Source organism: Dermacentor andersoni, chromosome 3, assembly GCF_023375885.2.
Source record: "Dermacentor andersoni chromosome 3, qqDerAnde1_hic_scaffold, whole genome shotgun sequence".
NCBI classification, from domain to species: domain Eukaryota; kingdom Metazoa; phylum Arthropoda; class Arachnida; order Ixodida; family Ixodidae; genus Dermacentor; species Dermacentor andersoni.
Genome location: NC_092816.1, coordinates 115,132,077 through 115,159,608, shown reverse-complemented (window position 1 = coordinate 115,159,608; position 27,532 = coordinate 115,132,077). Strand labels below are relative to the sequence as shown.

At 45.0% G+C, this 27,532-nt stretch overlaps 1 protein-coding gene across 1 annotated transcript; it reads right to left on the bottom strand.

Annotated features, from left to right (window-relative positions):
• Positions 1 to 1,725: 1,725 nt before the first annotated feature.
• Positions 1,726 to 10,113, bottom strand: LOC126537826 (uncharacterized). Its single transcript, XM_050184909.3, has 6 exons — positions 9,827 to 10,113; positions 5,624 to 5,727; positions 4,119 to 4,181; positions 2,461 to 2,523; positions 2,276 to 2,329; positions 1,726 to 1,923 (listed from the first exon to the last, which is right to left on the bottom strand). Exons 1-6 carry the CDS (start codon positions 9,912 to 9,914, stop codon positions 1,834 to 1,836), a joined length of 462 nt encoding a protein of 153 aa, XP_050040866.1. The 5' UTR covers positions 9,915 to 10,113; the 3' UTR covers positions 1,726 to 1,833.
• Between the last annotated feature and the right edge of the window lie 17,419 nt (positions 10,114 to 27,532).

Here is a 27,532-nt window from a genome sequence, read left to right as displayed (position 1 = left end):
TGACAGTGATATTTCTATTCAATTGGCTTTGTTTAAAGGCACACACTCACATCAATAAAGAAACGTACACTTCTATCATGCCAGAGTTGACTAGCTATAGTTGATTTGATCTCCGCGTGTGTCACATTGTGGACCACGGGTGCTCGGGAGCAAATGCGCATGCGTGTGCGCTAGTTTCCCAAAGACGGGGTAATGAAATGGGCAGATATGAAACATTCGATTAACAGCTTCACAAAAATCAACGTTTCGCCTACGTTCCAAAAATGTGCGATAGATCTGCAAAATTTTTTATAGGCTGAGCTGTGCTACTTTCTGTTGCCCGTTTCATCGTAACTCCATTCCGGAATCTCGGGTTTCCATTGCATTTTCATCCCATGTGCCCGCCTGGTGCCAACATTCCATTCCCATTCCATTTAGACTGTTTAAAAATGCGGAATAATTACGGAATCAACTCGATTCCGGAGTTGCCACTCGGCAACTCTGATCATAACAAAAAAAAAGTTGCCTTACGTACACCTCACACGAATTGACGGCTTCTACGGGCGGCTCTTATTGTGATAGCAATTATATCACACGAAAGGCGTGTTCGCGCCGTCACTGCCGTCATGCTGTCTGGGTGTCGACGAAGGACATGCCGCTCCACGCGTGGATGATGGTGATGATGATGATCATGATGATGATGATGAAAACAATGTTTTTGTCACTGCATGGAAGACGTTTATTCATTGGAGTTATCCTGGCACAGCTCCAGCGCTCAATGGATATTTACCAACAGATTCTGCTAGGCTTCTGCTGATCTCGCTCGGGCGAGCCCGGTCAGGACAAGCGGGATGCACAGTTTTGATTCAAGTAGTTGGTTTAGGTGCGTCTGGTTGAAGGAACATTCGCAAAGAACGCGCGGGCAACTGGGCTACCCCGTAAAGTGGGAGGGTTAGTAGGGATGCAGAGGTGGTGGATTCGTGCAGGGGCTAAAAAACTGGCTTACGTGCATACTTTGCATACTTCGGCGCCCAAGATAGTGACGGTGATGATGCGAAACCTACGCGGGACTCGGCACTCTGGGCCAATTAAATGAATCGCAAACCACTAATACCTGGACTTATGCAAGCTCGCCCAGAAGGGCATCGGTGACAGAAGAAAAAAAAAGAAAACTAAAAGCAGATCAGGTGAAAGAGGACTATGAATTTGGTCAACGGACGGCGCAACGTACCTTTCCAGTAAAAATTAAAAGACGGTAGATTTTTTTTGCATGGCTTCGTAACTTTTTGCATTGGTGTAGAGAAATCCGATAGTATTTTGTGTCATCGTCGTGTCATTTCAAAGTGCTACCCCAGCGCAAACAAACATGCCACATGAAGTTTTGTTCGCTTCTATAACGCACATGCTTTCGTTGCACAAAGAATTTTTACTGTAGCAACAGAAGCTTCTTTGGTGTGATCCAAGATACTGCTTCCGGGGGAAGCTGATACTGCTGCAACAGCCGCAATTTCTGTCGTGACAAGTAACTTTTACGTCATGGCTAGGTATTGGACTTAAAGTACCAGTTCGTGCCTTTTCTTGAATATTCTCTCTTGTGTCCTTCTTGCATCAACTGGTGCCCAGGGGACATACGGCGTCAGCAGTAGAGGCGAAGCTATGAAAGAAGAGTTACGACAAATTATTTTGTTTTAACTGGAGGGGGGGATTTTGTGTTTCTTGACTACCCTGCAGTAAGACCACTGAAACGTTAAATAATATTGATATTTTATTTGGGTGTGAAAGCTGAAATTTACTTTCATTATATGCTTTTGTTGCACGCTGTGCGTTTGGGTTTAACATATTGATTGAAGTTCTTCATTCATGTGCGCCCATGATCTTGAGGATCCAGTAGGCAGTTGCTATGCCCATTTCTTTGGTCAAAGGAATATGGTCCATAATGCAGGTCTGCAAAAATATTCCGTATTTGTGTTAGACATAAACACAAGATTCAAGAACAGAGTTTGCTAATTACACTGCGGACAGTTCTAGCCAATAAAGGAAAAGAAGTATAATAGAGAGAGTAATCTTTAATTTCTTCATTCCTAAGTGAGCCAAGTGTTCTTTTCCTTTGGTGGGAAGTTTTCTCATTCCCAGAATGATACAAAGAAACTGACGTTTGACGCAGTTATCTAACTAGGATTAGTAGACGCTGTATGCACGCCAGTATTGAATGATAGCCTCTTTCAAAAAAAATTTTTTTTTTTTTGCAGGAAACATAGGTTTTTATTGCTTATGGCAAAAAGGCACTAAAGCTTACTCCGATCTCCGTCGCGACAACTTCTGGATCATGCTTGAATTCCGTTTGCTTTTTCTGTGGAAGAGAAAAGTAAATGTAATCCAAAGAAGCATACTGCAACGAGGAAAATGACTGAAAGTTATGTTTTTATTTGACATAGTTTCTAAGGAATAAAAACGAAATGCTATTTTCAGCGGCACACTTACGAAGAAATTGACGAGATGTGGGTGACCGCAAGTAATCAGGAGCTTTCGGTATTCTTCCGGCTTCTACACGTACCAAAGATGAAAGAAGTGAAAACCGAAAGTTAATCAGCGCGCATTTTAAGAAGGACTTATTTATACAGTGAACGATTCGCAAACTGAGTATTTCATACTTTGCGCTCAGTACCATAATAACAGGATAGATTCAATTCCTTTTTCAAGAGCGGACGCCAACTGTCTCCTCTCTAGTGTCATCCGAAAATTGACAGCAAAGCACTGGGACAATCCGGATAATCGCCACAGACGACTCCAGAGATTGGACCCTGCCATGAATTTTAGGCTACCACCGAAAATTCAACGAAGCTGTGCCAGTCTTCTGCACAGACTAAGGCTGGGGGTAGCGTTTACGCGCGGATACGTGCACCTCATGCGACGCACCGAGTCTCCACACTGTGAGCTGTGCAATGTGACTGAGACTATAGGTCATGTGCTTTGTGACTGCCCTAAGTACGTGGAAGAGCGTGAAAGGTTTGACAACGACCTTACGCGTCTCGACAGCGCACCGTTGTCGGAGGACGTTATTTTAGGCCCTTGGCCAGATGCTCAATCGAGTTTCAAGGCCATTCAGGCATTACTGAACTTTTTAAAAACTACGGGCCTGGATTGCAGACTTTGAGCATGCCAAATTTCTTGCGATATGTTCTACATCTTCCTTCTATCGTCATCGTCACCCGTCATGCACCTCTTCCCTCTTTCTTTCCCTCTTCCCTTCCCCCAATGCCGAGTAGCTGGCTAGAGGAATATACCTCAGGCCGACCTCTCAGCATTTCGTATCATTAAACTTCTCTCTCTCTCTCTCTAGATTAAAGCTGTCAGATGTAAAGTACACAGCCTTCCAAGAAGGAATCTTGCAATTAAAATAGAAATTGATAGCATGGTTCTAGAACATCACACGAGGCCACCCTTTATCTAAACGCATGATGCTGATGGCTGTCGCGGGCAAATTGAATTTATGTGTAAAGGCCTAAAAATATAGGCATGTAGGTCACATTTTGCGTCTTATAGACCGAACACTGTATATTAAAACGTTTACAACGATGAAAGATGGGCAGAAGACGTAGACATAAAATTAAAACGTATTCAGCTGTTCGCGTTTCAAGATAGTTATTCCGATATAATACTCGCCAAATATAGGGAAAATCATCACTCCCATTCCGTGAGCGAAAAACGTTGTGTAATACGGGACCACAATACTGCAAATGACAAATTAGTTCTGCGGAATCGCGCAAAGAGGGAGGAGGGATTATAATGAAAGGCAAATATTGTCATCTATTGAAATGTAGCGCGAAGGTACAAAAAAAAAAAAAAACCGCACAGGCTTCTATAAAAGAACGCTTCGGAGTTGAGAAAAGGTTCGTCCTGGTCCGCAATCAAACCCGGGATCAACGCCTTTTCGGAGTGGTCGCTCTCCCATCCAGACTACGCAGGAGCCTGGTAGATCACATCACGAGGGCAAATTAATCGACAATTCGAAGCACAGGAACGCTCAATATGGGAAATCACTTATGTGGAATTCTGCGAGGCGGATGATGTATCACGATGTTATTCCCAGGTTTCTTTACTTTAACTTCAGTTTTTTTTTATGTAAGGCTCATACTTACGCTAGCCATAGCTTCGTGCTTGTCATGACAGCCAGCGTAGTCAACACAGAGGGTCTTCATAGCCTGGGAGAAAATAATACGCTGATAAATTTGGAGGCATTCATCACATGTGTTAAGTGTCTCGTAATTTTCTCTGAAAAAAAAAAAGAGAAACGGTCATTGCCCAGATGGACACAGCTAGCGGCCGCCTTAGCTCGGTGGCAACCTGGGCCCAGTGTAAAACGTGCGCTGATTTGACAGTACAAAGCTTATACTAAACGTGAAGTTGCTCTTGAGCACGAGGTGGAGGGTTCAATTTCGGGTCTCATCAGCCGCATGTCGGTGCGGGCGGAATGCAAAAAACGCTCGTGTTTCGTGATTTGGGTGACCCTTCTGGAATTACAGGCGGTCAAAATTAATGCGGAGCCTCCCACTACGCGGTCTCTCAACACCTGCGTGTTGTTTTTGGGACGTTAAACCTCACAGTATAAAAACAGCGTGAATTAGCTGACATTGCTAGAAATAGTGATTGACATTTGGCGACAATGAATAGCACTGGAAAGTAGTCTAAAAGACTTTGAGAAAGCCTTCTGCAGCAGACACGTCAGAAGATGGATGTAAGCTGTTCTATAGTGTTGCCCATGTATATATTTCCCCATATTGTGTAGCGGCGGTTTGGACAGGGCATGTTTAACCCATACGCAACATTTGACTAAAGCGGTTCCCCTGCCATCTCACCAAATCTTCTATTTCGCCATACATGCGAGCTTTATTCGCGGCTCATCAGTGCGGGCGCACTCAGTCGTAGCGTTCAAGTGTACGCCGAACAATGTCACCATGGCAACGTTAACTATGATGGCACATTTACAGTGTGTCATTGCCGTGGTATTTCTGTAGTTCCTGGTTTTGGCAAGTAGAACCCCATAATTTTTTTTCGGTAGTTACGCTGCCATGATATCGAACGGGAAGTCAACGTTTTATTTCGCTACTACAACTGCTACATTCCCGTGCAAAACGGTCAGTGTAGTTAAATATCCCGAATTTAACATCAGGTGGTCAAAAATAACCAACTTACCCACACGTTCGGTACCTTACTAAGGACTCGGGAGCCCTTGACTCAGGGCCCCTGCGGCTGGGACAAGATTCATATCAATCGCCCAAATGAAGTTTATTCCTCCTACTACTGTTCATAGGCGACAGTTCAGGTGCTGGACCCAGGTAGATTGAATCGTTCGAAACTAGTTTTCGTAATGCGAATGTGAAACTTTCTTTTTCTAGTTGAAGTAAATCTGGCCGTCGCGCTGCACATCTTTAGCTATGCACTTAGTACGTCGTAACGCTATTGTGCGGACAAATTTTCCTGCATCACTAAATGTCGACTTATGTCCTGTATGGTCCTTTTAGAAGTTTCATAGTCTCATAGGTCAGACTTTACAAAGCTGAATTTTCTCGAGGGGGCCGCGCCACGTTGCTTCGGGAAGTGCTTTCGTTGTCAAAGAATATTGCTGCGGCGCGGCCATACTTACATCGGCAATCATGCTGAGGGGCATCGGGTGCTTGTCCAGCAGATGAACGCACTGTTTCATTAGTTCCGCTGCAATCTGGCCAGCCTTCTTCATCACTTCTTCACCTGAAAATTATGAGGTTGACGATGAAATCTGTCACTGTATACCTTCCACCTACTAACGTGAGAAATTCAATAGGAACTGACTTGTGTTATTTCTTTCTCGCCCAAACGGGAGGAAATCATTGGCAACTGCTCAAAGTTTTATGACGCTGGTATACCAGCTTCAGTACCGCAGTAATTCTTCGAATGGAAAAACTACAAATATTTCTTACCGCATCCTCAAAGAAGTAAGCTACGCTTCAAAAATCTACGCAGTGCGAGATGTTGTTCCTTTATTATTCCAATTAGAATTGGCGCTTTCAACAAATGTAACATAAACCATTTTTCTAGCCATTCCTTCTTTCGCATCTTTATTACTCGGATCTTTAAAACAGTTAAGAAAGTGTCTGGCTATAGAATGCCTGCATAATTATTGCGGCGGTCAAGGGCAATATGTTCGGAACGGTGCATCAGCCCATTGCAGCCATCTAATTGACTCGAGGAGGTACAGGACGGTATTAGCCACAGGCTGCTGAAGCGTTGAGGCACCCATGCCATTGCTTCGCCCGATCGTCTGCTTTCAGTGTGTGTGCGTTTGAAGTTTCCGCAACGGTAAATATGGCCATAATATGGTCGTCGGGCACTTCACACTACCAAGAAATACCAAAAAGGCCGGCGAGAGCGACACAAACCAGACAAATAAAGAAGCTAAGGTGCTACCCCTCCACCGAGTCTACCACGGCCCATTGAGCAGTCCCGGTGCATCGGGCGGTTGGGTATAGTAACCACCTACTAAACAAATTTACATCACTAAGACGCTCAAGGAGAAGGCAAGGCGCCTCTCTGCTCGATCTTCGCAGTTCCCGCGGGACGGTTAAGTCAATGGCGTTAAACCTTGAAGCCCCTACATGTTCCAGACCTCGAAGTAGAGTATCGCTTCTTTCGCCTTAGGCTAGTAGTTAGGCGAGTTGTCATCAAACTAGTGTTAAGCCTACAGATAATTGCGAACACTGCATCCGCATCCTAACAGCTGTTTGAGAAGAAATTTCTGCGTTTATAAGACCAATCGTTTGGATATCTCTTGCAGCTTGAGGCACTGCCTCAAATTTTCGGAAGGGTAGAAAAGCGCCGCTCGTGCAAATGATGTAGACGCTGCGCTTACGTCACCGTTCTGGTGGTTCGCGAGGTATAGTTTTGTTTTTAAAATATTTCTGCGTCCATTCCTAGGCACATACGTGGACGGGGCAGACGTTTTGAAAGTAGCCCGGATTGTTCTTGCGTCTGTACAATGTTCGCGTGCAGGCATTTGATGGTAGTGAGAGCGAGAGGATAAAACTCACTACGCATTCTTTTTTTTTTTTTTTTTGCGAACAGAAAGTAGTTTGCTCGTTGCGATAGCTCGATAGTTTATACTAGCCCCTACCATTGCTTCGCTTTCTTACCTGTCTGCCCTTCAAGGCATTCACACCTGTGCACGTAGCTAGACTTGATGTTGCGAGAGCATGAATCACTTGCGTGTGTTGGTTCTAACGCCATATCATGAGAAGCCAACAAACGAAGACACCAAGGAAAGCACAGGGGAAATTACTTGTACTTAGTGATCGAATTAAATAAATGATAAGTTAATGGCATTGGAAGTGGATAAAAAACAGCTTGCCGTTGGTGGGGAACAATACCACGTTTTCGCATTACGCGTGTGATGTTCTAAGTACAAGTAATTTCCTCGGTGTTTTACTTCATGTCTTTGTTCGTTATCTTCTAATGATATGAATGATAAAAATCGGCCCCTCGGTTGATCCGCTTTCTTCTGGTTCTAACGGCATGTAGCTTCAAGTGTAGAACGTAAAAAGGGAAATTTGAGAAAGGGTTTTCGCCCAATGCTATACTAAATAGCTGGACAGTTAGAAGCCAGACGCTTCAAGCCAAATTCTCTTCTTTTCAATAACGTTCTATTCCTTTGTTTTTTCTGATCACAGAAATAGCTGAGAAGTGTGTAGAGTCACAGATGGCACTTCCCTCCGTGTTCACTGAAGGCACAGATGACGGTTGAGAATATGCGAGACGAAGAGGCTGCAAGAGCGAGTACAAAATTACATTATAAAACGAAGCTTTCTTCGCCTCCTCTGCCCGCCTTTCCTGGACCTGCTGCTGCTGCTGCTGCTGCTGCTGCTGCTGTGGTCGTGCTTGCGTGCGCCGCTGGGTTTCTTGCAACACCAACAGATGGCGCTCGCCTCCTAGCATGCCCGACGGCGCCGCCGCGGCAGCGTTTCACAGTTTGTGCGTATGGCACCTGCTGTGCTTGCTTTTCTATGCGACAAAAATGCAGGTGCTGCGCTTTGATATCGTAAACACAACAGTCATCCATAGCCTGAAAAGAGCGCTTAGAGCTGGAATCTCAATAGCGTGCTAGCAACGTATGCAGAAGGAGCATGTAAAACTCGCCAGCAAAGCGGCTCCAAAGAGCGCACTCAGCGTCGAGGACACGCAGGCCCGAAAGGAGCGCCGCGCGAATCATGAGCGTCTTCGCTACGCAGCGAAACGTGGTGCAGAGCGCGAATGTATGTATAAATTATAAAATGAATTGAGTTACGTACAGATCCATAAGCCAATTAAAGTTAAGCACTTCTGCCACGGTAATCAAAGCAAACAGTATACAAACGTTCGCTTACATCGGTTGCGACAATGAGTGGGATCCACCAATTTCTTTTATATAACGGAGCGGAAGAAAAGTTTTATTGTAGCGAGAGTGAATGGTTCAGATTGGAATTCTGTTTCTATTCCTTACAAATGACACTGGAATATAAGCCGTTCAGACAAATCCACGACAATAGTTTTTTTTTTTTTTTTTTTTGCTACATGGTACCCGTGCTAAGCAAGGTCTTGTAATCGGCTCACGCACTGTAGTTTCTTTTTTTTTTTTTGCGGAACTAGGCGAATTGCGAACGCGCGTTTGAATTTTGAAATGCCATCTTGAGAAAATCTCTGCTGAGGCGTCTGCTGGTAGTAGAAATAGAGAACGTTGATAATAGGTACGCCTTTATGACAGCTAATTGGAACTTTACAGCTAAACAATAAAGATTCCGGAGCATCTTGCACTCGCTGTTCTGGAGAATTGTGCTTTGGTTCCGTGGCCCAAAAAGACAACACATTTCAACTCTTTAGTTTGCAGAGAATGCCAGCTTTGAGGCTACTCAGCTGAAGTAATTGCCCGCGGTTACGTGATTCAGTTGCCTGATAACCTACTTGGCGCACTTTGACAAAGGTCGGAGTGTGCGAGTGTGTGTGTCTGCGTGTTCGTATGAAGAAACGTAGTAAAAACGTTCCTTTGGCGTTCACTCTATCCTAATCGTCGTAATGACACACATGGGCGTCTATATAATTGGTAGCGCTGTGTGCGTTATGAGCAAGAGCTTTCTTTTTGAAGTTTTCTATTGCAGCTAATAGCAAACCATTCTAGTATGCGAATTCTAGGCACCCTAGCAGTTACGTAGAAGCTTTGCATGACACTCAAAATGGCATGATCGTCTCAAGGAAGAAAGCGGTGCTTTGTCCTGCTGAGGTTGTGCCGGTGCTTAAGGTTCACTAGTTACGTTGCTGGATATGATTCCGTTGGACGATGAAGCAATGTGGGTGCGGTGAGATTAAAAACAACCTTCTCACTTGTATAAGCTCAACCATAGCAAACCTCAGTTGCTTGGAATTTCCTTTTTTTTTGTCGGCCGGCAAGTCATGATGATTGCGCGTTCTAAATTTGTGTGCACTGACAACGACACTGCCACTACGGTACCCATGCCTCATGTGCACGTGGAAAGGCCATTGAAACCAATGCCTATCGAAATCAGCATGTGTTTCTTGCTCTAAGTACACGTTTCTCGAAGTAAACAAAGCTGAACGGTCACTGCTTTTAATTGCAGCCTAAAGTGTACGTCTGTCTATTAGAATAGGTATAGAAGGTTGATGTCAAAGTAGACCAGAAATGCAGTGTAATTATTCACCTGTTTTTGCGTAGCTTTGAGGTACTTTACACGTACTTCTCTTTTGAAATGCAATGGAGATTTACTTACACAGAATCAGTTTGGAAAAAAGAATATGCATTTCCGGACAATAAAAAAGGAAACGTTACCTGGTGGCTTAAGGCATTCTTGACCATAGGTTACCCCTGCGAGTCCCACTAGCAGCAAACTGACGAGGGCTGGCATGGGTGCGGCCATGGTTACCGATGACTCGATGCGCTTAAAACTTGACTTCTTGTACTTGCGTCCCGTAGAATGAAGCTGACAGGAGTCGAGCGACGCTCTTTATGAGCAAAATTTCTGCGCACTGGACTCGCACGTCGTCAAGAGGGACCAGCATGCTCATTATTCTCTGCAGAGTAAAGACACTTTTACCGCCGAAAACAAAGAAAATGAGGAAGGTCGTAGAGGGGGAGCTAACGAAAAACAGCGCGGGGTCTTGGCTGCCTGTGAAAATATGTGGACCGAGCAGCACGTCGGCTTCTACGAAGACAGATGTGCTTGCGCGTGACAATCCATGGCCGGCTCCAGGGGCCATTTTCTAGCAGCTACATCAATATATCGACGCAGCCGTCGCCGTGTAGCGTTTCCAGGGATTCATCAAGCCCAAGTCGTGTCAAACGTTCTATCGGCCCAGTCTATCGCTCTTGAGGAGTCTATTCTCGCACTTTTTTTGCATTGTTCTGCATGACGAGGACGTAAAATAGGTAAAAATAAAGCTTATGCTTTCTCTTCGGCAGTGTTTCGAAACGATTACATTTTAGCCGAAACAATTTTGCGTCTAAGATTTAAGGAATAGGACAGGTTTATTAAGATTCTGCTTGATGTTCGCTGTTATTCCTGTTTTTACCGGTGCAAGTAAAAGAACAGTAGAACATTTCAGTAGGAGTGTATGTCGCCTAAACTTCATACACAGTAAAGCACAGTCATGCGAGCAACAAGTGTTCCACTAAAGATGGTGTAATGAAGTGGTGAGCTCGAGTTATCGTTAAGCGCTGCGGTTCTGTACAGACAATTTTAAAGCATGAACAAAAGTTCTTGAAAATTTCTGACCGCTTAACGCGGGAAAGAGAACACTTGACGAGACTTCATTTGCAACAGATTTAATAATCGCAGCAAGTTTTCTCATGCCTGTATGGCCAGGAGTTTATGCAAGGAAAAGCTCGTTAGGAAAACTCGGGAAGGCAGAATGCACAAGTATGAGCTGTCAGAAAACAGACCCGAGAAACTTAAAGTATGGCCTGATTGCTTGTCGTATTCGCCTTCGTGAAAAATGCACAAAAAGTACAGCTAGGTTTCTAGACTGACTGCTCTATCAAAGAAAACAGGTGGCTTCTGTATTTGAATATTGCCGCTCCCCTTTTCTTCGCCCGAAATCTGTACTGCAGTGATTTGCCCCCCGCCAAGCAGACTAGTTCGTGGTGTTATTTCGGTCAGGCATGCAGATTATTCCGCGAATATGCTCGCCCACGAAAGCCATCACTGATAAATGCTCAAGAACCTGCGCAGACAGCGGGTGCCTGGGACGTTTCTCTTTGGCATGTGGGCCAAGGAGAAGGTTAACAAAATTTCACTATGTTCCTCGCACAGCTAATAAGCACGTATTTGCACCTTGCCCGCTAATCATCAGGCAAGATCAATTAAAGGGTCGAAATTAGATTTCGGGCACTGAATGCCTTTCGGATGAGCATAATCGCTGAAGAGAAGTGCTTGACAAAATTCGCAGTGTGACTGAGCACCGGTTTAATCTAGCGGAAAAAAAAATGTTGGAAAACATTGTGGTAAATGCAGACGCTGATATTTAAAAAAATAATGGGTATTTAATGATTAATATCTATTATGTACTGAGCGATGTCATGATCGTTCCGTATTATCAACAAACGACAAGCCGATTGGCAAAATTAGCGCCTATGAAGTAGTGAATGCACCTGTCTCAAATCTTAGCACTACCACGCCGCGTAGTGGTACAGCCCCACTCGCATCCGTTTTCCTCAGAAGCACTCGACAAACTTCATTTTCCCAACTCGTGGGAGTGAGACACCTAAAGATGGCTACTTCCTGCGGCTATTCACCACGAAAGGTTGTCGTCCACACTATTAGCAGCCTTAAGCACCTTTGAAATCCCGAACCCTTGTCAGGCTGCTGGTCGCAACTTTTTCAAGCGTTTCTGGAACGAGAAAAACACAACCGGTCTCCAAGATTTTTACCTTGCTCGGCGTTCAGAAGCAAGTGTTCTTTAGTGCGATGCAGTTTGTGAAAGAGGTAAAAAATGCCTTTACTTCGTGGCAATGGCACGTCCCACTCGAGTGAACCTGCAGGAGCATTCCCCTAATGCCTGTTATGTTTTTCCGCGACTGAATCCTGCATTTCTTTTTTACGAGTACACATACTGATTCAGGAAACCACAACGAAACATAGGGTAGTAAAAGGCCTGCGGACTGCAGAAAAATGAAACTGTGTTTCACTGCTGGTTTCCTAGTCTCGCGTAACGTTGTAGGGCATGGGTACTTTTGAAGAGAAGTACTTGTTTATTTATTTATTATTTATTAATATATTTATTATAATACCATCAAGGCCAATCAAGGCTTTGCAGAGGAGAGTGGGTTACAGGTAATATCAGCAGTGACATGAGAAAAACTATACAATATAAAAAGTGCAATTTGACAATTTTTTCGGTAGGAATACAATGAGTAAGGAAAAAAAAGGTTATTACAAAACTTTAAAGATATACAGGTACATGAAACAGTCATCTACTAAGTGATGTTGCCTAAGGCATCACGAAACAAGGAATTATCGCTGATAGATACAACGTTTGGAAGAAGGCGGTTCAAGAAGACGTCCGAGGTACGAATGACTGGGAAAATGTTTTGGGCTGCAAGAAAGGACGTAAACCTTGTAAGAATGATTGAGGCGACGGGGTACGTAGTGTGGAGTATGAATAAATACATCGGCACAGTGTTTTATGGTGAAACAGTTCGTGAAATGATGATAAACGGGCAATCTTAGGTTTAACTGCAAGAGATGGAAGAGAAAGGCTAGTTTATATGGCTGTCACGCTGGCAGTTCTGTTATAATTCAAAAGAATGAAACGAGAATCATTATTCCGAACTAATTCTAATGTGTAAATAAGTTTAGGTTACTATGGTCCCAGACTGCTGTAGCATGTCCTAATTTCGGGCGCATTAATGTGTTTTAATGTAACAATTTCAAAGAGTTTGGAGTCTTGAAAAAGTTTCGCCTTAGGAAACCAACAGCTCGGATAGCATTGTTTACTACATTATCAATGTCGGTCGCCCAGCTAAGGCTGAATGTGATATAATTCCTAAGCACTTGTAAGAGATTACCCGTTCTAAAGGAAGCTTATTAAATAGTATACCTGAGAGGAGTTAGGTGTCCTAGACAGCTGCACAGTTTTTCACTTGTTAACATTTAATTCTATCAGCTACACACTGGACCAGTTAGATATCATATCTAGGTCGCATTGAAGACGTTTGGTACGACAATATGTACATTTTCTCTAAAGATAACAGAATCATCAGCGAAGAGATAATCTTAGAGGGAGAGAGCGAGGACAGAAAAGGCAGGGAGGTTAACCAGGTGAGCGCCGGGTTTATTACCCTACACTGGGGGTGAGGGAAAGGGCAATAGAAAGAAGAAAATAGCGAAGGAGTGAGCACTGAGTGCAAGTGGGAGGATCCACAGGGACACTATGAGGGGTATCCTAGGCCGGTGCACTTCACGAATCGCTTTTCGGGCCAGTGACGGATGTGGCCACGGTCCGAGTATGATTCGGAGTATGATTCGGAGAATATTCTCGAGTCCGGTCGGTTTCAAGTTGTGCGCAAAGAGAGGTGTTGTACGTCATCGCGAGGGCAGGTACACGATAGGTGCTCTATGGTTTCCTCGCACCTACAGGAGCCGCACATCGGGCTCTCGGCCATTCCCATGCAATAGGAATAAACATGAACGCCACTCTCAGCCACAAGCGGCCCGCCAAGGTTGTTTCGCCACGGGAAAGGCTACCAATTTCTCTCTCGGCTCTTCGTTTACGTGCGTCATAGCGGCATGGGGAGCTGCAAGTTGTGCCGACGTAGATATTGTCATATGTGACAAGCTTAATTTAACTGTAACTTGTTTAGCTGGAATGACGAATGCGGCACTTCAGCTGGTAGGTGATGTGGGACTGTCGGTATATATATGTATGCTGTCATGACATGTCTAGTGCAGTAATAGGAGCGTGAGTTGTTTCAGAGCCGACGATGGGTGATAGCCTTCTTGTAATTCCGGGACTACCAAAATTCACTTGGGGTTGTCGCAGGCACCATAGGGGAGATGAAGGTTTCGCCGCCGGTGTATAAGATGACGGTTTGGGCTCTCAATGAGCGCTGATCACTCTTTAAAAGGTCCCTTGAGATCTCTCGGCTGGTAGAGAAGTAAAGTGATAGTCGAGGATTCTAGACAGATGGCGAAAGTGCGCTCTGAGATAGTCGACAGCTACATGTGTATGGATTATATGGTCTCCCGCAATGGCAATCGTTGCTGCTGTTGAGGAGCACCGAGGCAGCCCTAAACACGTGCGTAGGGCTTGACCTTGTAAGCTCTCCAAAGCGCGAAAGTACGTCTTGCACGTATTTGAAAACACTGGTAGACTGTAACGTAGGAGTCCGAGAAACAGCACTCTGTACAGCTGCGTCATAGAATGTACTGGTGTACCCCAGTTTTTCCCGCAGAGAAATTTGAAGACCTGAACAATGGCAACGAACTTCTTCTTCAGAAAGATGCAGTGAGGGCTCCACGAAATGTTGCGGTCAATGATGACACCCAGAAAGCGATGCGTCCTAACATAGGATACAGCTTGACCATTGATGGAAGCAGGATACGACATTTGTTTGCGCGTAAAGCCAACCAATGCGCACTTTTCAGTAGACACACTGAGGCCTTATTCTCGGAGACAAGACGCCGTAATGGTTGTCGCCCACTAAAGCCTGGCTCGTAGCTGATCGTGAGTCACCTGCAGAGACCCTGATGCAACTGTCGTTGGCGTATATTGAGACATGAACTGTCCGCGGTAAGTACTCGGCTTGTCCTACCAAGACGAGGTTGAACAAAATTGGCCTCAACACTCCACTCTGCGGCACACCACGGTAGATGTAATGTTCAGAAGTTGGGCCGTCTTTGGTCTGTAAGAAAAAACAGCTCTCAGTCAAATAGTCCCGAATCCATTGATACATCCGGCCACCAACTCCCACAGCCTCAAGTGAGTTCAGTATGGCCTCATGGGCGACGTTGTCACATACTCCTTTGACATCTAGAAGAAGTGCCACTAATAGGCGCTTGAGGCTTTGTTCTTCTTGGACCTAGGTAACGATGTCAATGTCGTTGTCGATGGACGAGCGACCTCGACGAAAGCCCGCCATGGCGTCCGGATAGATGTTGAATCGCTCGAGATACCATTCCAAATGAGGAAGAATCATTCTTTCCATCACTTTGCCGACGCAGCTCGAAAGCGCAACCGGACGATATGGACATAGATCAAGCGAACACTTCCCAGGTTTCAGAATGGGGATCGAGCGGGTCGATTTTCATTGTTTAGAAACGACTCCATTGTGCCAAGACTCACTGTAGTAATTGAGCAGCTCACCACGTGCGTCATGTCCAAGGTGATATAGAGCAGCGTACGTGATGCCTTCTGGTACTAGTGACGATGAACGCCTGCGGGTCGCTAATACAACACGGAGCTCTTCGAGTGAAAATAGCGCGTTGATTTTTGGTACACGTGCCTCAAAGATGTGATTTAGTGCTGCGTCAGTAATGATGGCCACGTACCCAGCAACTCGTGCACAGAAGTCTTCAGCCACTTCAAGCCGCGAGCGGCGTTGGTAGAGCACCGGAGCAGTAAAGGCTTCCCGGAAATTGCTTCTGCGATTACACCTTCGATATTGTGTGAAACGCCTTGCCGACATGCGTCATCCATATGCTTCTTAAACCTTGACCAATCACCAGGCCGGCCTCTCCTCCTTTCTCTTCATTAAAATATTTTCTTCCTCCTCCTTGACCAATCAATTGTACACAATACAGCAGAGGAGCATTGCTGAGCTCCACTAATAATTTTGTGTGTTGGAATATGGCCGCTTTCATGTGTCTCTATGTCCGTAAACCATTCGGCGCTTGAGACAAAGTGCCGTGACACCAAAGCTAAATCCAAGCTGCTACTATGGGTGATGCCTCGCAGAAATTTAGGGCTGCGGTCATTCACAGAGCACGTATGATGGTCGGCAGCAAAGGAGCCAAGACTCCTGCCTCTGGAGTCAGTTTCCGTGCTTCCCCATAGCTGGTGATGTGCGTTAAAGTCACGTGTGATAACTCAGGGGCCGTTGGTCATTAGCAGTATTTTCTTGAGTCTTTTGTCATCAGTGACCCGCTTGGGATATGTAGGCTTCAATTAGTGTAAACGACACAGCCTTCTTTTTGACATGCAGACAGACATATAATGGCTGCCGATGTAAGGTTCTTCCCCGTTAGCGATATATGTAAAGTCCGTGCGGATGTAGATTATTACTTTGGTTCGCGCACCAAAGTAATAGTGGCCTTGTTCTTTTTAGTGGCCTTGTTCTTCGTGGTGCTTTCAACAGTGCCTGGACAGGGTGGCACCGGATGAGACGGTGTTGTAGGAAATGGCATGCGCCTCACAGAGGCAGCAGCCTTCCTTTAGGAACGTCGGCTAGGGGAACGTCACCTCCAGATTTTATCGGTGGCTTCGCGATGAGATGAATGATCTCTCACCATGTCTTTCAAAATGTTCGTTTCCTTCCTAATGTGCGGGCCATTCTTCGATGAAGCTTCACGTGACCCGCCGCTCTTCGAACACTTCATTACAGTCGCGCCACATTTATCTGCAGCGTGGGGCTTGGCGCAGCTGAGGCATGCTGCCTGGTTTTCGCATACACCGCTCACGCGTCCCAGTTTCATGCATTTGCGACACTGAAGAGGTTTCGGAATGAAAGGAAGCACAGCATGCTTGAAGTGTCCCACCTTAACCTGCGAGGGTATACATTTATCCTTGATAGTAATCATTACGCAGCGTGAACTGCCTATCCGAGTAACAGAAACAGTGAGCTAATCTTTTGCTGGCTCGACAAGAATCCGCAAGTCGTTATTAAGGATGGCCACGTTTACGTTGTAGATAACACCAGTGACTAACTACATCAGATCCCGGAGGGTTGTAAGAGCACACCTGACTGCCATCGAGGTCTGTTACGCTGCGTAGGTAGTCAGCACCGGCATGCTGGACATCAAGCACCAGTAGATTTTTTCGGATGTTCACTCGAATGTCGGATATTTAGTTTTGCACCAGGGCTTCCAGTGACATCGACAAAGATTGCCTGTTAAGTAGCTTCATGTTGACGGTAGGAAGCACAGACACAAATGTGATGATATTAGCGTCCGGCCGCTGCGTGTGTCTTACTGTTTGCGTGCTTGACGATGAAGACGTCCTGGTGTTCCTACTCTTCGCTCTGCTGCTCTGCACAAGCTGGAAGTCGTCATCGGAAAGGTCCTCACTGCTGATAGAGTAAACATGGTTCTCGCTGTCGCTCTGTTGACCGATGCACTTCCTGGAGGCGGCCGCCGCTGACGCCGCCGTCGCCGGCTGACGTGCGGGGTGGTCCACTTCCTTCACGACCGAGTAGGGAGCGAGGACCAGCGGATGCACTGAGATATTATTCACATAAATAAACTGGAGCTAGAAATAACAACTCTAATAAACACTTCATCATCTTCATGAATATTACAAGTAACTTGCGAAGGCAGGTCATTAATATAGATTTAGAACAAGAGATCGAGAACTGATCTTTGGGGTACAGCGGAGGCAACACAGAACATCTGTGATTAATGTAGCCGTTAGCAGTAACGTATTGTGAGTGATTAACAACAAAGCATTGGAGCCATTTTAAAAGATTATCACTAATATTCAAATTGGTTAGTTTGTGCATTAGGAGTTTATGAGACATTATCGAATGCTTTTAAGAAGTCTAAAAAATGAAGTCAGCCCGTGATAAGCGATCGAGAATTCGATGCAACTGATAGGTGAAAGATACGAGTTCAACCCCACATGAGTGTGATTTCCTGAAGTCATGCTGTGCAGGTGAAACAAATGCGCTATATTCAACAAAGCCGACAAGGCTTTTGAATACAATGTGTTCTAGCAGTTTGCAGCACGCGCTAGTAAGTGGGATAGGGCGATAGTTAGTTGCTAAGTTTACATTACCTGATTTGGGGAGCGGAACCACTTTCCCCAACCTTCTACGGATGAGGTAAATAACCTCTGTTTTGTGACTGTTGAAAAAATTTGATTAGGACAAGAGAACTGTACGCGGAAGTTTTCTTTAAGAACCTAGTGTTTACTGAGTCGAAGTCTGTAGAAGAATTGTGCTAGAGTTTGTCAATAAGTTTAGCAACACCAGATGTATCAACTATCACTGGGACCGTGGCCGGATAATCATTGTTACGTAAGTCAGGAAGTTGCTTTTAAGACCTCCCACAAATAAAAAAAAAATATAAATTAAATTGTGGCCTTTTTGTGCCGAAATCAGGATCTAATTATGAGGCACGCCGTAGTGGGGGACTCCACAAATTTTGACCACCCGGGGTTCTTTCACGTGCACCTAAATCGTGGTTGTTTAGCGCCCACCTAATTCATGGACGTAAGTCGTGGTACATGGGTGTTTCTTGCATTTCGCCCCCATCGAAAGGCGGCCGCAGTAGCCTCGATTCGATCGCGCGACCTCGTGCATTTTGGATAAAGGCTTCGTTAAGGCGAGTAGCAGAATCATCTTTAGGAACAAGCTACCCAGTAAAGTCGTCTAATAAGATAAAGTTATCAGAAACAGGTCTAATTATTGTCCAAACAATTTTACGGTAGTTTTCTGACGGGATGGAAGAGTAACGGTAAGAAAAAGACGTTTTTCTGGTTTGAACGCTTCAGTACATTCATTAGAAACCGCCTTGTATACCGTCCAACGAGAAGCGCTTGAGGACAACTTAGCTGAGCGGTGGACGCGTTTTCTTACGGTTTAGGCTCGCATAAAGCGTCGAGCGGAGCAAGAACAAGAAACGCAAGCGGAGCAGGCAAGGTAACATTTCATGCCAAGTCATGACTGTCATATGCAGTCAGCATATCACCGCCAAATAACGTCCACGAACGCAAACAGCAGACAAAGCTTCGCTTACGTCGATTCTCACAGTGCGTGGGATCTCCATATATTTGTTATGATGCCTCTGAACTATTTTTCAAAAGGATGGTGAGAGATAAAGTTCACTATATCTCGTGAGCAAAGGTAAATAGGCACTTATTACAATTAATTTGATGATTACGAATAGTGGCACGACGACGACAGCGCGAAAGTAAGCGCGGGCGGACAAACAAACACATAACTGATTTCAAGATTTCAACTGGTGTCCCAGTAAAAAAAAAAAGTTGCAATAAGATAGATATGTCATGTGCGTCAGCCAGGTACGTACCCAGGATTTTATTTCGGAGGAGGGGGCGGTCAACCAACGGTAACTTTTTTATGCAAATGAGGGGGGTATCTTTACTAGTAAAAATGTCAATAATGCCCACCGTTGGCCATAAAGACGGGTACACCCTGAAAAGAGAAATGAAATAAGGTGTATCTCACAGGTACGCCTGTGAGATACACTTCTCTTTAACATGACACACATGGAACCACTTCAAGTGGCCTCGCGCAGGAAGAAAGCGCAGGAAGAACACCACCAAGAACAAGTAAACAAGCGAAAGGGCAAAATTAAGATGTTCAGTAGTGTTTTTGGAATTAGCTCTGGGAGAATGATAGAGAAATACATATTTGCGGAATGATCACAATACTTTTGGATCCCTCGTTGACGTCTTTACTAAGTGCCAAAACCAACTGGTATTGTTATTTGGGAAATTGCGTAACGATGCGTGGCCGCCAGTCCCGTACAACCACGTATAGAGCGCAGGACACTGCGGTTTAAGAAGTGTTGCACCCACTGCGGGAGGTCAGAAAAACACCCACAGAAGCACAGCAGAGAGGTGGCTACGTCAGGCGGCTCGGCTGATAACTGTGGAAGCGTCATTCATAACACACGGAATCATTCTCCGCTTCCGGCGGCGTTTTCTGTACTTCCTTTTTAAATAAAAAGATGTTGATCAATAAATAGTTTCGCAAACAACGGTTAAATTCGTTAATTTTCGCTTTTCCTTCCTCTTCGGCTGGTGTCTCAGCTCTGTCCCTTAGTGGACCGCTTAATTTCTCAACTCCTTGAGACTCTTGTTTCCAGTTGCCAACTTTTCACGAAAAGTGCTGTACAATTAGGATAAAACGAGACGAAGTAACGGCTGACGTTCACATTGCTTATGGGTTTAACGGTTACTGCATGGTTTCATGATGGACGCTGTTTCGCATGATATTGTGTTCCACCTTATCTAACCCATATCCCGGGTATATGGTTCCGAGGATCTGACGGCATCGCGGCGAGCCGTCACTCGAGGAAATAATGAAGCAAAAGGAAAAGTTAAACGCAACTGGCGCAACAGCTCGTTCAATGGGCATACAGACCAGCTGACTAAGAAACGAATCCCTTTCCTGGTCCCTGGATCAGTCTCAACAATGAAGGTTGAACTAACGAAGCGATAGTGATGCACATCACTGTTCAATAGATGGTCACAACTGAACGCATATCGAGTTAATCGCGCGGGCACCGAATCGATGAGAAAACTGGCCTTCACATCCAAGCAGGTGCCGATAACTACCGCCATTCAAAAGGAGAGAAAAAGGCAGCAAAACATTAACCGGCGAATAGTTGTGCAGTCTCAAGATTGATTTGGCGATGGTTTAGGAATATTTGTGAAGAGCAGTGGCGTGGGAGAGGGGGGGGGGGGGGGGAGTATGCCGCTTAATTTCGGGGAGGGGGGGTGGGCCCCTCTCTGGTTACGTGTCTGGTGTCAGCACAAAAGAAATTTATTATCGTTCCATAAAGGTGTTACATAATTAGCAACTCAGGAATAGCTTCTTAGCTAAAAACAAAGAAAAGGATAATTATGATAACGACTTGGACAAGACAAAGGCCACACACACACCCATTCACGTAAATTTTATGAAATTATATATGTGCCTGTACGTCGTGGGGTGGCTATTCTTTACGCGGAAAGGTATCGCTATCTTTGGAACGAGAGAAGAATGACTTGGCTGTTTTGAAGAAATTTTAATTAGGTTGTGTTGGCAAAGATAGGCTGGCTCGTTTTAACAATGGCACTCTGTTTTGTCTCGTCAAAACCGGCAATAAAAAAAAGAGAAAAAAGAAGAAAGAAAAGTACGCGATCGTAGTTTAATGGTTAGAGCCCCTCGACTGTTGGGCTCGGCGGCAGAGGTTCGACTCCCACATCGGTCACAGATAATTTCACTTTTCTTATTATAGTGAGGCGATACAGGAACCTACCCACCTACCTTCGTCAAAGTAGCGAGAATGAGGCAAAGAATGATTCGAATAAAAAAGCCCCACACCTTTTAATTTCCCGGATCAGCGCGGGCGATTCTTATCAACTGGCATCACATATCGGCTCCGTCAAGCCTGTACACGCTGTGAAGCCACCGCAGTCACGTTAGGTGAATCGTCTTGAGCTCGCAGTTTTCGATAAATGGAACGGGAGCTTGCTGGTTTGATTGCACCAGCAGAGTGATGCAAGTAGAGTAATAATACAAGTAATACAATGCAAGTAATACAAGTACAGCTGTGCGCATACACACTTCGTATTGCATACTTTGTTCCGATTATCTCGCAGAACAGGAATATCGCAGGTAGATGCATGGATATTGGCCCAACGGAGCGATCTGACTGAGGCGGGAACAATATATGGCAGTAAATAAACGGGAAGTTTTAAGCATCTCCTTATACTGATTACCTTTGACCTTGTGATACAGGCCTATTCATATCATACCGCAGAAGTTAACAAAGTCATGATTAATGTAGCCGTGAGTGTCTAAAGGAGTTGCACTGTCTTTGCGTAGTACAGCAGTGGAATTTTCAAGGACCAGCGTGACTGATACGAAGCAAGGGCAAAGGTTTTCAGTTTATTATTTTTTTTTTTGCAAGCGCTGTCGAATAAAATGAGAAATTATCGGGAAGCCAGGCGGTTTCTCTCTAATATTACATTTTTTTTATCACTGAAAAAAACTGCAGTTCTTGCTCATCTGTTGTCTGATGCGATGGACGCAGCATGTGCAAACGGGAAATAATCTCCATAAGTAATGAAAACTTATTTTTCATATCCTTCAAAGGGTCATTCCATACAGTGTATAAAAAAAAAAAGAAAGCACGCACGCTGATATGGAGAAAAATAAATAACGATGCATATGAGGGGGGGGGGGGGGGGCGAGGTATCGCGTTTGCAAAAGGCAGCTGGCAGGCGCGTTGTTTGTTCCAACAAGAGTGCTCGTTAATCTCTCTCTCGCTTTCGAAATTTGCTTTATATTTTACACTTGAGGGAGCGGGGCTGCTGAGTCCGACAGAGAGCACAATAATTTCCATCATGTTTTATTTTTACTTTAGACTCCGGCTGGACACAGAGCTGCCATAAGTTTGACGTCGTCAGTATATTACAAGGACAAGCTGCAGCTAAATGTAGTGCAATTGTTCTTGGCGGGACGTATTTCAATGTCCGTATAAAAACGTGTGACTGGATTTGGTGGAGCTCAAGGCGAAATGCTGTGACACGACAAGTTAGTTGCGTTAATTCAGTTGCTCCGTATTCGTGTGAGGGTCGTATGAGCAAGGGTTCGAAGTGCAAAAGCGGATATCAGCTGTGGCTATGCTACAAATAAATAAATAGTGTCGTAAAGAGCAGCGCGAAGTGAGTATCATGAGACTTCACGTTAAATTTAACCTCAACGGTTACTTAGGCCAGCACTGTAGGAGCATTGTCAAACGCCATAGAGGCATTATTGTGATACAGTATGTTATGGCTAATATTTTTCTTGCACATACATAGGGAAGCGAAATAACTTCCCTAGAAGTAAAACAAAGACTTATTCACAAGACAACAGTTCGTTCCAACACAATACGCACAAATTTAAAATGATATTAGTTTCAGTGCTCGTGCAACATTAGTGATTACAAGTATTTCAGCGGCTTCTGTAGTTACACATTCTCGAAATTGTTTACGAATGCTGAACAATCAAAACATCCAAGTATGCACCGGACCCACTATGACGAAGAGAACTACCTATAATTAAAAATAAAATCTGTTTTTTATCCACTCGTTCGTCCTTCCGTCCATTCGTACATCTAACCATCTAATCAGTGTTTCCCCACTAACCATCCATTAGCAAGAACTTCGTCAATTCCAAACCGTCTTTACTGAAATTTAACTTTCTGTTATTTCAATGTGTTTGTGTGTCTCGTTATTGCTGACACCAGTCCCACAAAAATCCTTACCAGGATCGGTGGGCACTTTGAAATAAAGATGCGGTTATTTAAACTACGTCACGATCCAGCTACAAGACACCGGGTGCTCTCCATAGAATTAGTGTACAAACTCTAGAGGGTGAAGCCGAGCGAGAAAAGTGGCAACTGCTAAGGCGCTGCCGTGTCGCTACGCCAAATTTTTGTCGCGCTAAATATGTTCAAAATATTATGCAAAAACAAGGACTAACGCGTAGCATGTACACACGTAAGAAGAACGTGTGACTATAGTTACGCATATTTGACGGGAGGTTCGCAGAAAGTGCACAAGTTACGGTGCGTAAAAGGCAGAGTTTGCAGGCGCCTGCACTAGATGGCCCCATCGTACTGAGGGAGGCTCGGGATCGCGTTCAGTGCGCGTCTCGTCTGAATCGCATCTCGTCGCCGGCGTGTGCGCGCCTGCACAGAGTAGCAAGATGACAGCGGCTGTGCGGTCGCCGGTTCCACTGCATGGGCACTATGGGGAGGTTTTTTTCTCTAGAGTTGTTTATATTAACTCAATGACACGCTCACGCAAGTACCCCGCTCGCTCCACACACACACATGCCGACACGCAGACATGTGCGTAAGGTACGCACACACGCACATACACACAGAGACGAAAGGACAGATAGGTTGACGGACTGACACACATGCGCGCACCCACACACCTACTCTCACACACACACACGCATGCGCGCATCTAAAGTGTACGCACCATTGTGTTCCTTTTTTTTCATATCAAACGAAATTAAACAAGCCCAGATTAAGCATGTAGTTAGTTGATGATGATATGTGGTGTTTAATGGCACAAGGGCCATTTGTGGCCAAAGAGCGCCAGAACAATGTTATTAATCCTGTGAGATGGTGCTATATAAGATGGTGCATGTAGCACGGCTGTAATTGGGCCTAAAATTACCGCAAGATGTCTAAACACTATGCAATAAGAGTATGGGCATGTACACATTTAAGCGTTAAATGTTTAAGAGTTCACAGTGTTCGCAGATAAACAAGATGAGAACAGTGCCTGTAAGTTGTCATACGATGTTATGAGTTAATATCTATTCATGCAAGGCTGGAGGATGTCGCTTGGCCTCCTGAATAGTCATACACCTGCTGAAGCAGATGCACTGAGACCGGCGACAATCTTTAGTTGATAGCAATCCCCTCTTCCACGTAAAAGAGAGGGCTGCAAAGCTGTCATTAGTTAGTAGCCCTGTGTAGATATAATTTGCAATGCGCCAACATCACTGAAGAATGCCCTCAGTGTGCTTGTTTTAAAAAGCGGTTCTGTTCCATGGAATAACGCAGGATGTAGTAGGACACAGTTGTCATAAATTTAGGGAAATATTTCTTTCTGTGAGTTTCTAAGCGCTTGCATTCTATTAGGACATCTACTACAGTGAGAATTTCCCCACATGTTGTTCGATGGCAACGAGGTACGATTGGCACCGATTACACGACTGACACTTGTGTGTGGCAGGAGTTGCAGCAATACCATCTTCACTGTTATGGCGCCTGCACAAACCTGAAATACGTCTCACCATCCCAGGAATCGCGAAGAAAGCTAACATGCCATCGTTTGCCCTGAACCAGGCCACATTAGAACTTTTACATGAGATGCACAGTGGCCGCGTGCACGTTTACATCAATGGCTCTGTCACAACTGCAAATTCAGCTGCCGCTGTGGTGATACCAACAAGATCCGTGAAAATACAGCTAAAAATGTCACATGTATCATCAAAGACAGCTGCTGAAGTAGTAGTCCTTCGTGTGGTTGTTCATTTAATTCAGGACGAACCACCCCATGCATGGTCAATCTTCTGTGATTAAAAGGCAGCCCTGCAGAGTGTACTTTCAGCACTGCGCCATAGATCACATGAGCAGCTCGTCGCAGAGACCAGAGAAGTCCACCATCGCATAGTTCACGAAGGACACGATATATCAGTGGTTGCCTAGTCACTATGGCATACGTGGCAATGATCGAGCAGACGCAGCTGCCCGATCTGCCCATGACAGCGTCAACTGCGTTGCCATTCCTCTTTCGAGCCGATGCAGCAAAAAAACTTTCCGCACTTGCGTGTGACCTCACATTAGCTCAATGAAATTCAGTTGAGTTTACAAGTGCACGCCTTCATACCTTGGAGCCTAATTTACAGCTCCGTATTCCGTTCAACCTTCCACGACGTAACTGGACCCTTCTAGTCCGTCTATGGCTTGGAGTCGCATTTTCGAATGCGTACTCTCTTCTTTTATCGGATTGTCCAACCCTTTGTGACTTTTGTGGGTGCAACGAAACGATCGCGCACCTTCTTTGTGAGTGCCCTCGCTTCAACGTGCAAGGAGCAGTCCTCTCAGCCACCCTAGACATACTGGACACGCGCCCAATAGCCGAGAACAACATCCTTGGAAACTGGCCTACGCGAACATCAGCGCGATCCGCTGTGAAAGCGCTGCTGCAGTACCTAAAAGACACGGGACTTTCTGACAAATTGTGACTGTACACTGTGTGACGTAGGATTTGACGGTGACACTGCGTAACACTAGGAATGCCTTCGCAGACAGTGCCCATAGACAGAAACAGTTCATGTGTATCGTGTGTACGTGTGTGTGTGTGTCTATGTTGTTGGGAATTTATTTCTTTTCCTTTTCTTTTCTCTCTCACGTATCGCATCCCTTTGCCCCTCCTCTAGTACAGGGTAGCAAACCGGAGATAATCTCTCGTTAACCTCCCTGTCTGTCCTTTGCCTTTCTCTCTCTCTCCCCATTACTTCTAAGAAGGTAGGAGTGCGTCCCAAATGTGTGTCCTTTTAATCGGGCGAGTGCCACATCCATTTGCCTTGGTTTCCTTCCACTCAACCAGTTACCTATTCGGGTCTCTACCAAGTGTAGTTTATTTTGCGTTTCTTTGTCCCACTGTTGTTGCCAGTATTCTTTCAACTTCATACGCAGGAAAGGTTTTAGGTCGAGGACTGGCACTGCTACTTTGCTGCCCATTAATTCAGGGGGCACTTATGTTGCATTACGGTCAACGAGCCTATTGCCTTCAATGCATCTATGTCCAGGCACCATCTTGTTCTTGTGTTATGTGGCAGTTGGATAGATATTCCATGCAAAGCTCAGAGCATAGCATGTAGGTTCAGTCGACATCTCTAGGTGGATTTCCTTCTGTCCGTATATTCTCGTGCGCATTGTGTCAGCTATAGAAACCCGACATAAAGTGACCTTCGCGCCCATTCTCGCCTGTTTCTTCTGCTATACGGATTTGGAACGTATCGTTTTTATTAGGCACCCTCTTTGAAAGGCTACAGAATGGCCAGCTGACAAAAAAAAGATGAAAAATTGCTACTCGGTCGAAGTCCCCAGCAAATGGATGCAGCAAGAGTATTTGCGCGCCCATACCGTCAAGCAAATGAAAAAAAAAATGAAGTTGCGAATGAACTTACAGCTAGAATTTGCAGAAATTCAATGATATCAAGACGCACTTCATTAAAATACTTCAGTAGCCAGCTTCTTCAAGAGGCTGCCATCTGAAAGTATTTCTACTTCTCACGTGCATCTAATGAGCACGTCGCAGTTGCCTCACTTTTAACTGGTACTTTATACGTTTGGCAGCGCGGCAGCTCACCGAGTCCAGGATATCAACGACGATTTCCGTCAAGCTTGTTACTGGTACACCAACGACGGCGTTATCTGGTGACACTAGACTTAAATACAACGTCTCGCATCCCACGTACAGTATTTTCTCGGAAGGAACTGAATGAATGAGCGCAACAACCGTGGACGAGTTCCGACTTCCTCATGTCACTCTCACGGAACCTGTGGCTCCAGCAAGGCATGGAAAGTGATGAAGATTTTCTCGGCCCATCGCCTTCTTCCATTTTATCCTGCACTTTCGAATTTCGATGGAGCACATTTAGAAGATCGCCCACTACACTCTTCGGAATTACGCGCAGGCTTGTGATTAAGGCCATTGCTTCTTCAAAAAGGCAAAAAAAAAGAAAACAAGAATAAAAAGTTCGAATATAGCGTGTCATGGCTTGGCGACCGTAGGTACATACATCTGCTTTATTCTATATTGTAACACGGCAAATATTAAAATAAGCAGAAATCTGGAAACAGATGCAGTGCATTCAACGTCCTTTCTTCGCCTTCGCCAGCCTATATCTAAATCTTTTACTTCAGTGCACGCTGTGTTGGACGAACTTGTAGAACTTCGAAAGTTGTCGTCCTAAAAGATGTGCAGAGGTTGCCGAATTATTTCGCAATGACACCATAGCTGCGGCGAAACCAAGGCAATTAAGTTTAAAAAGCGTGTTCCTCGGACAGGACGACGA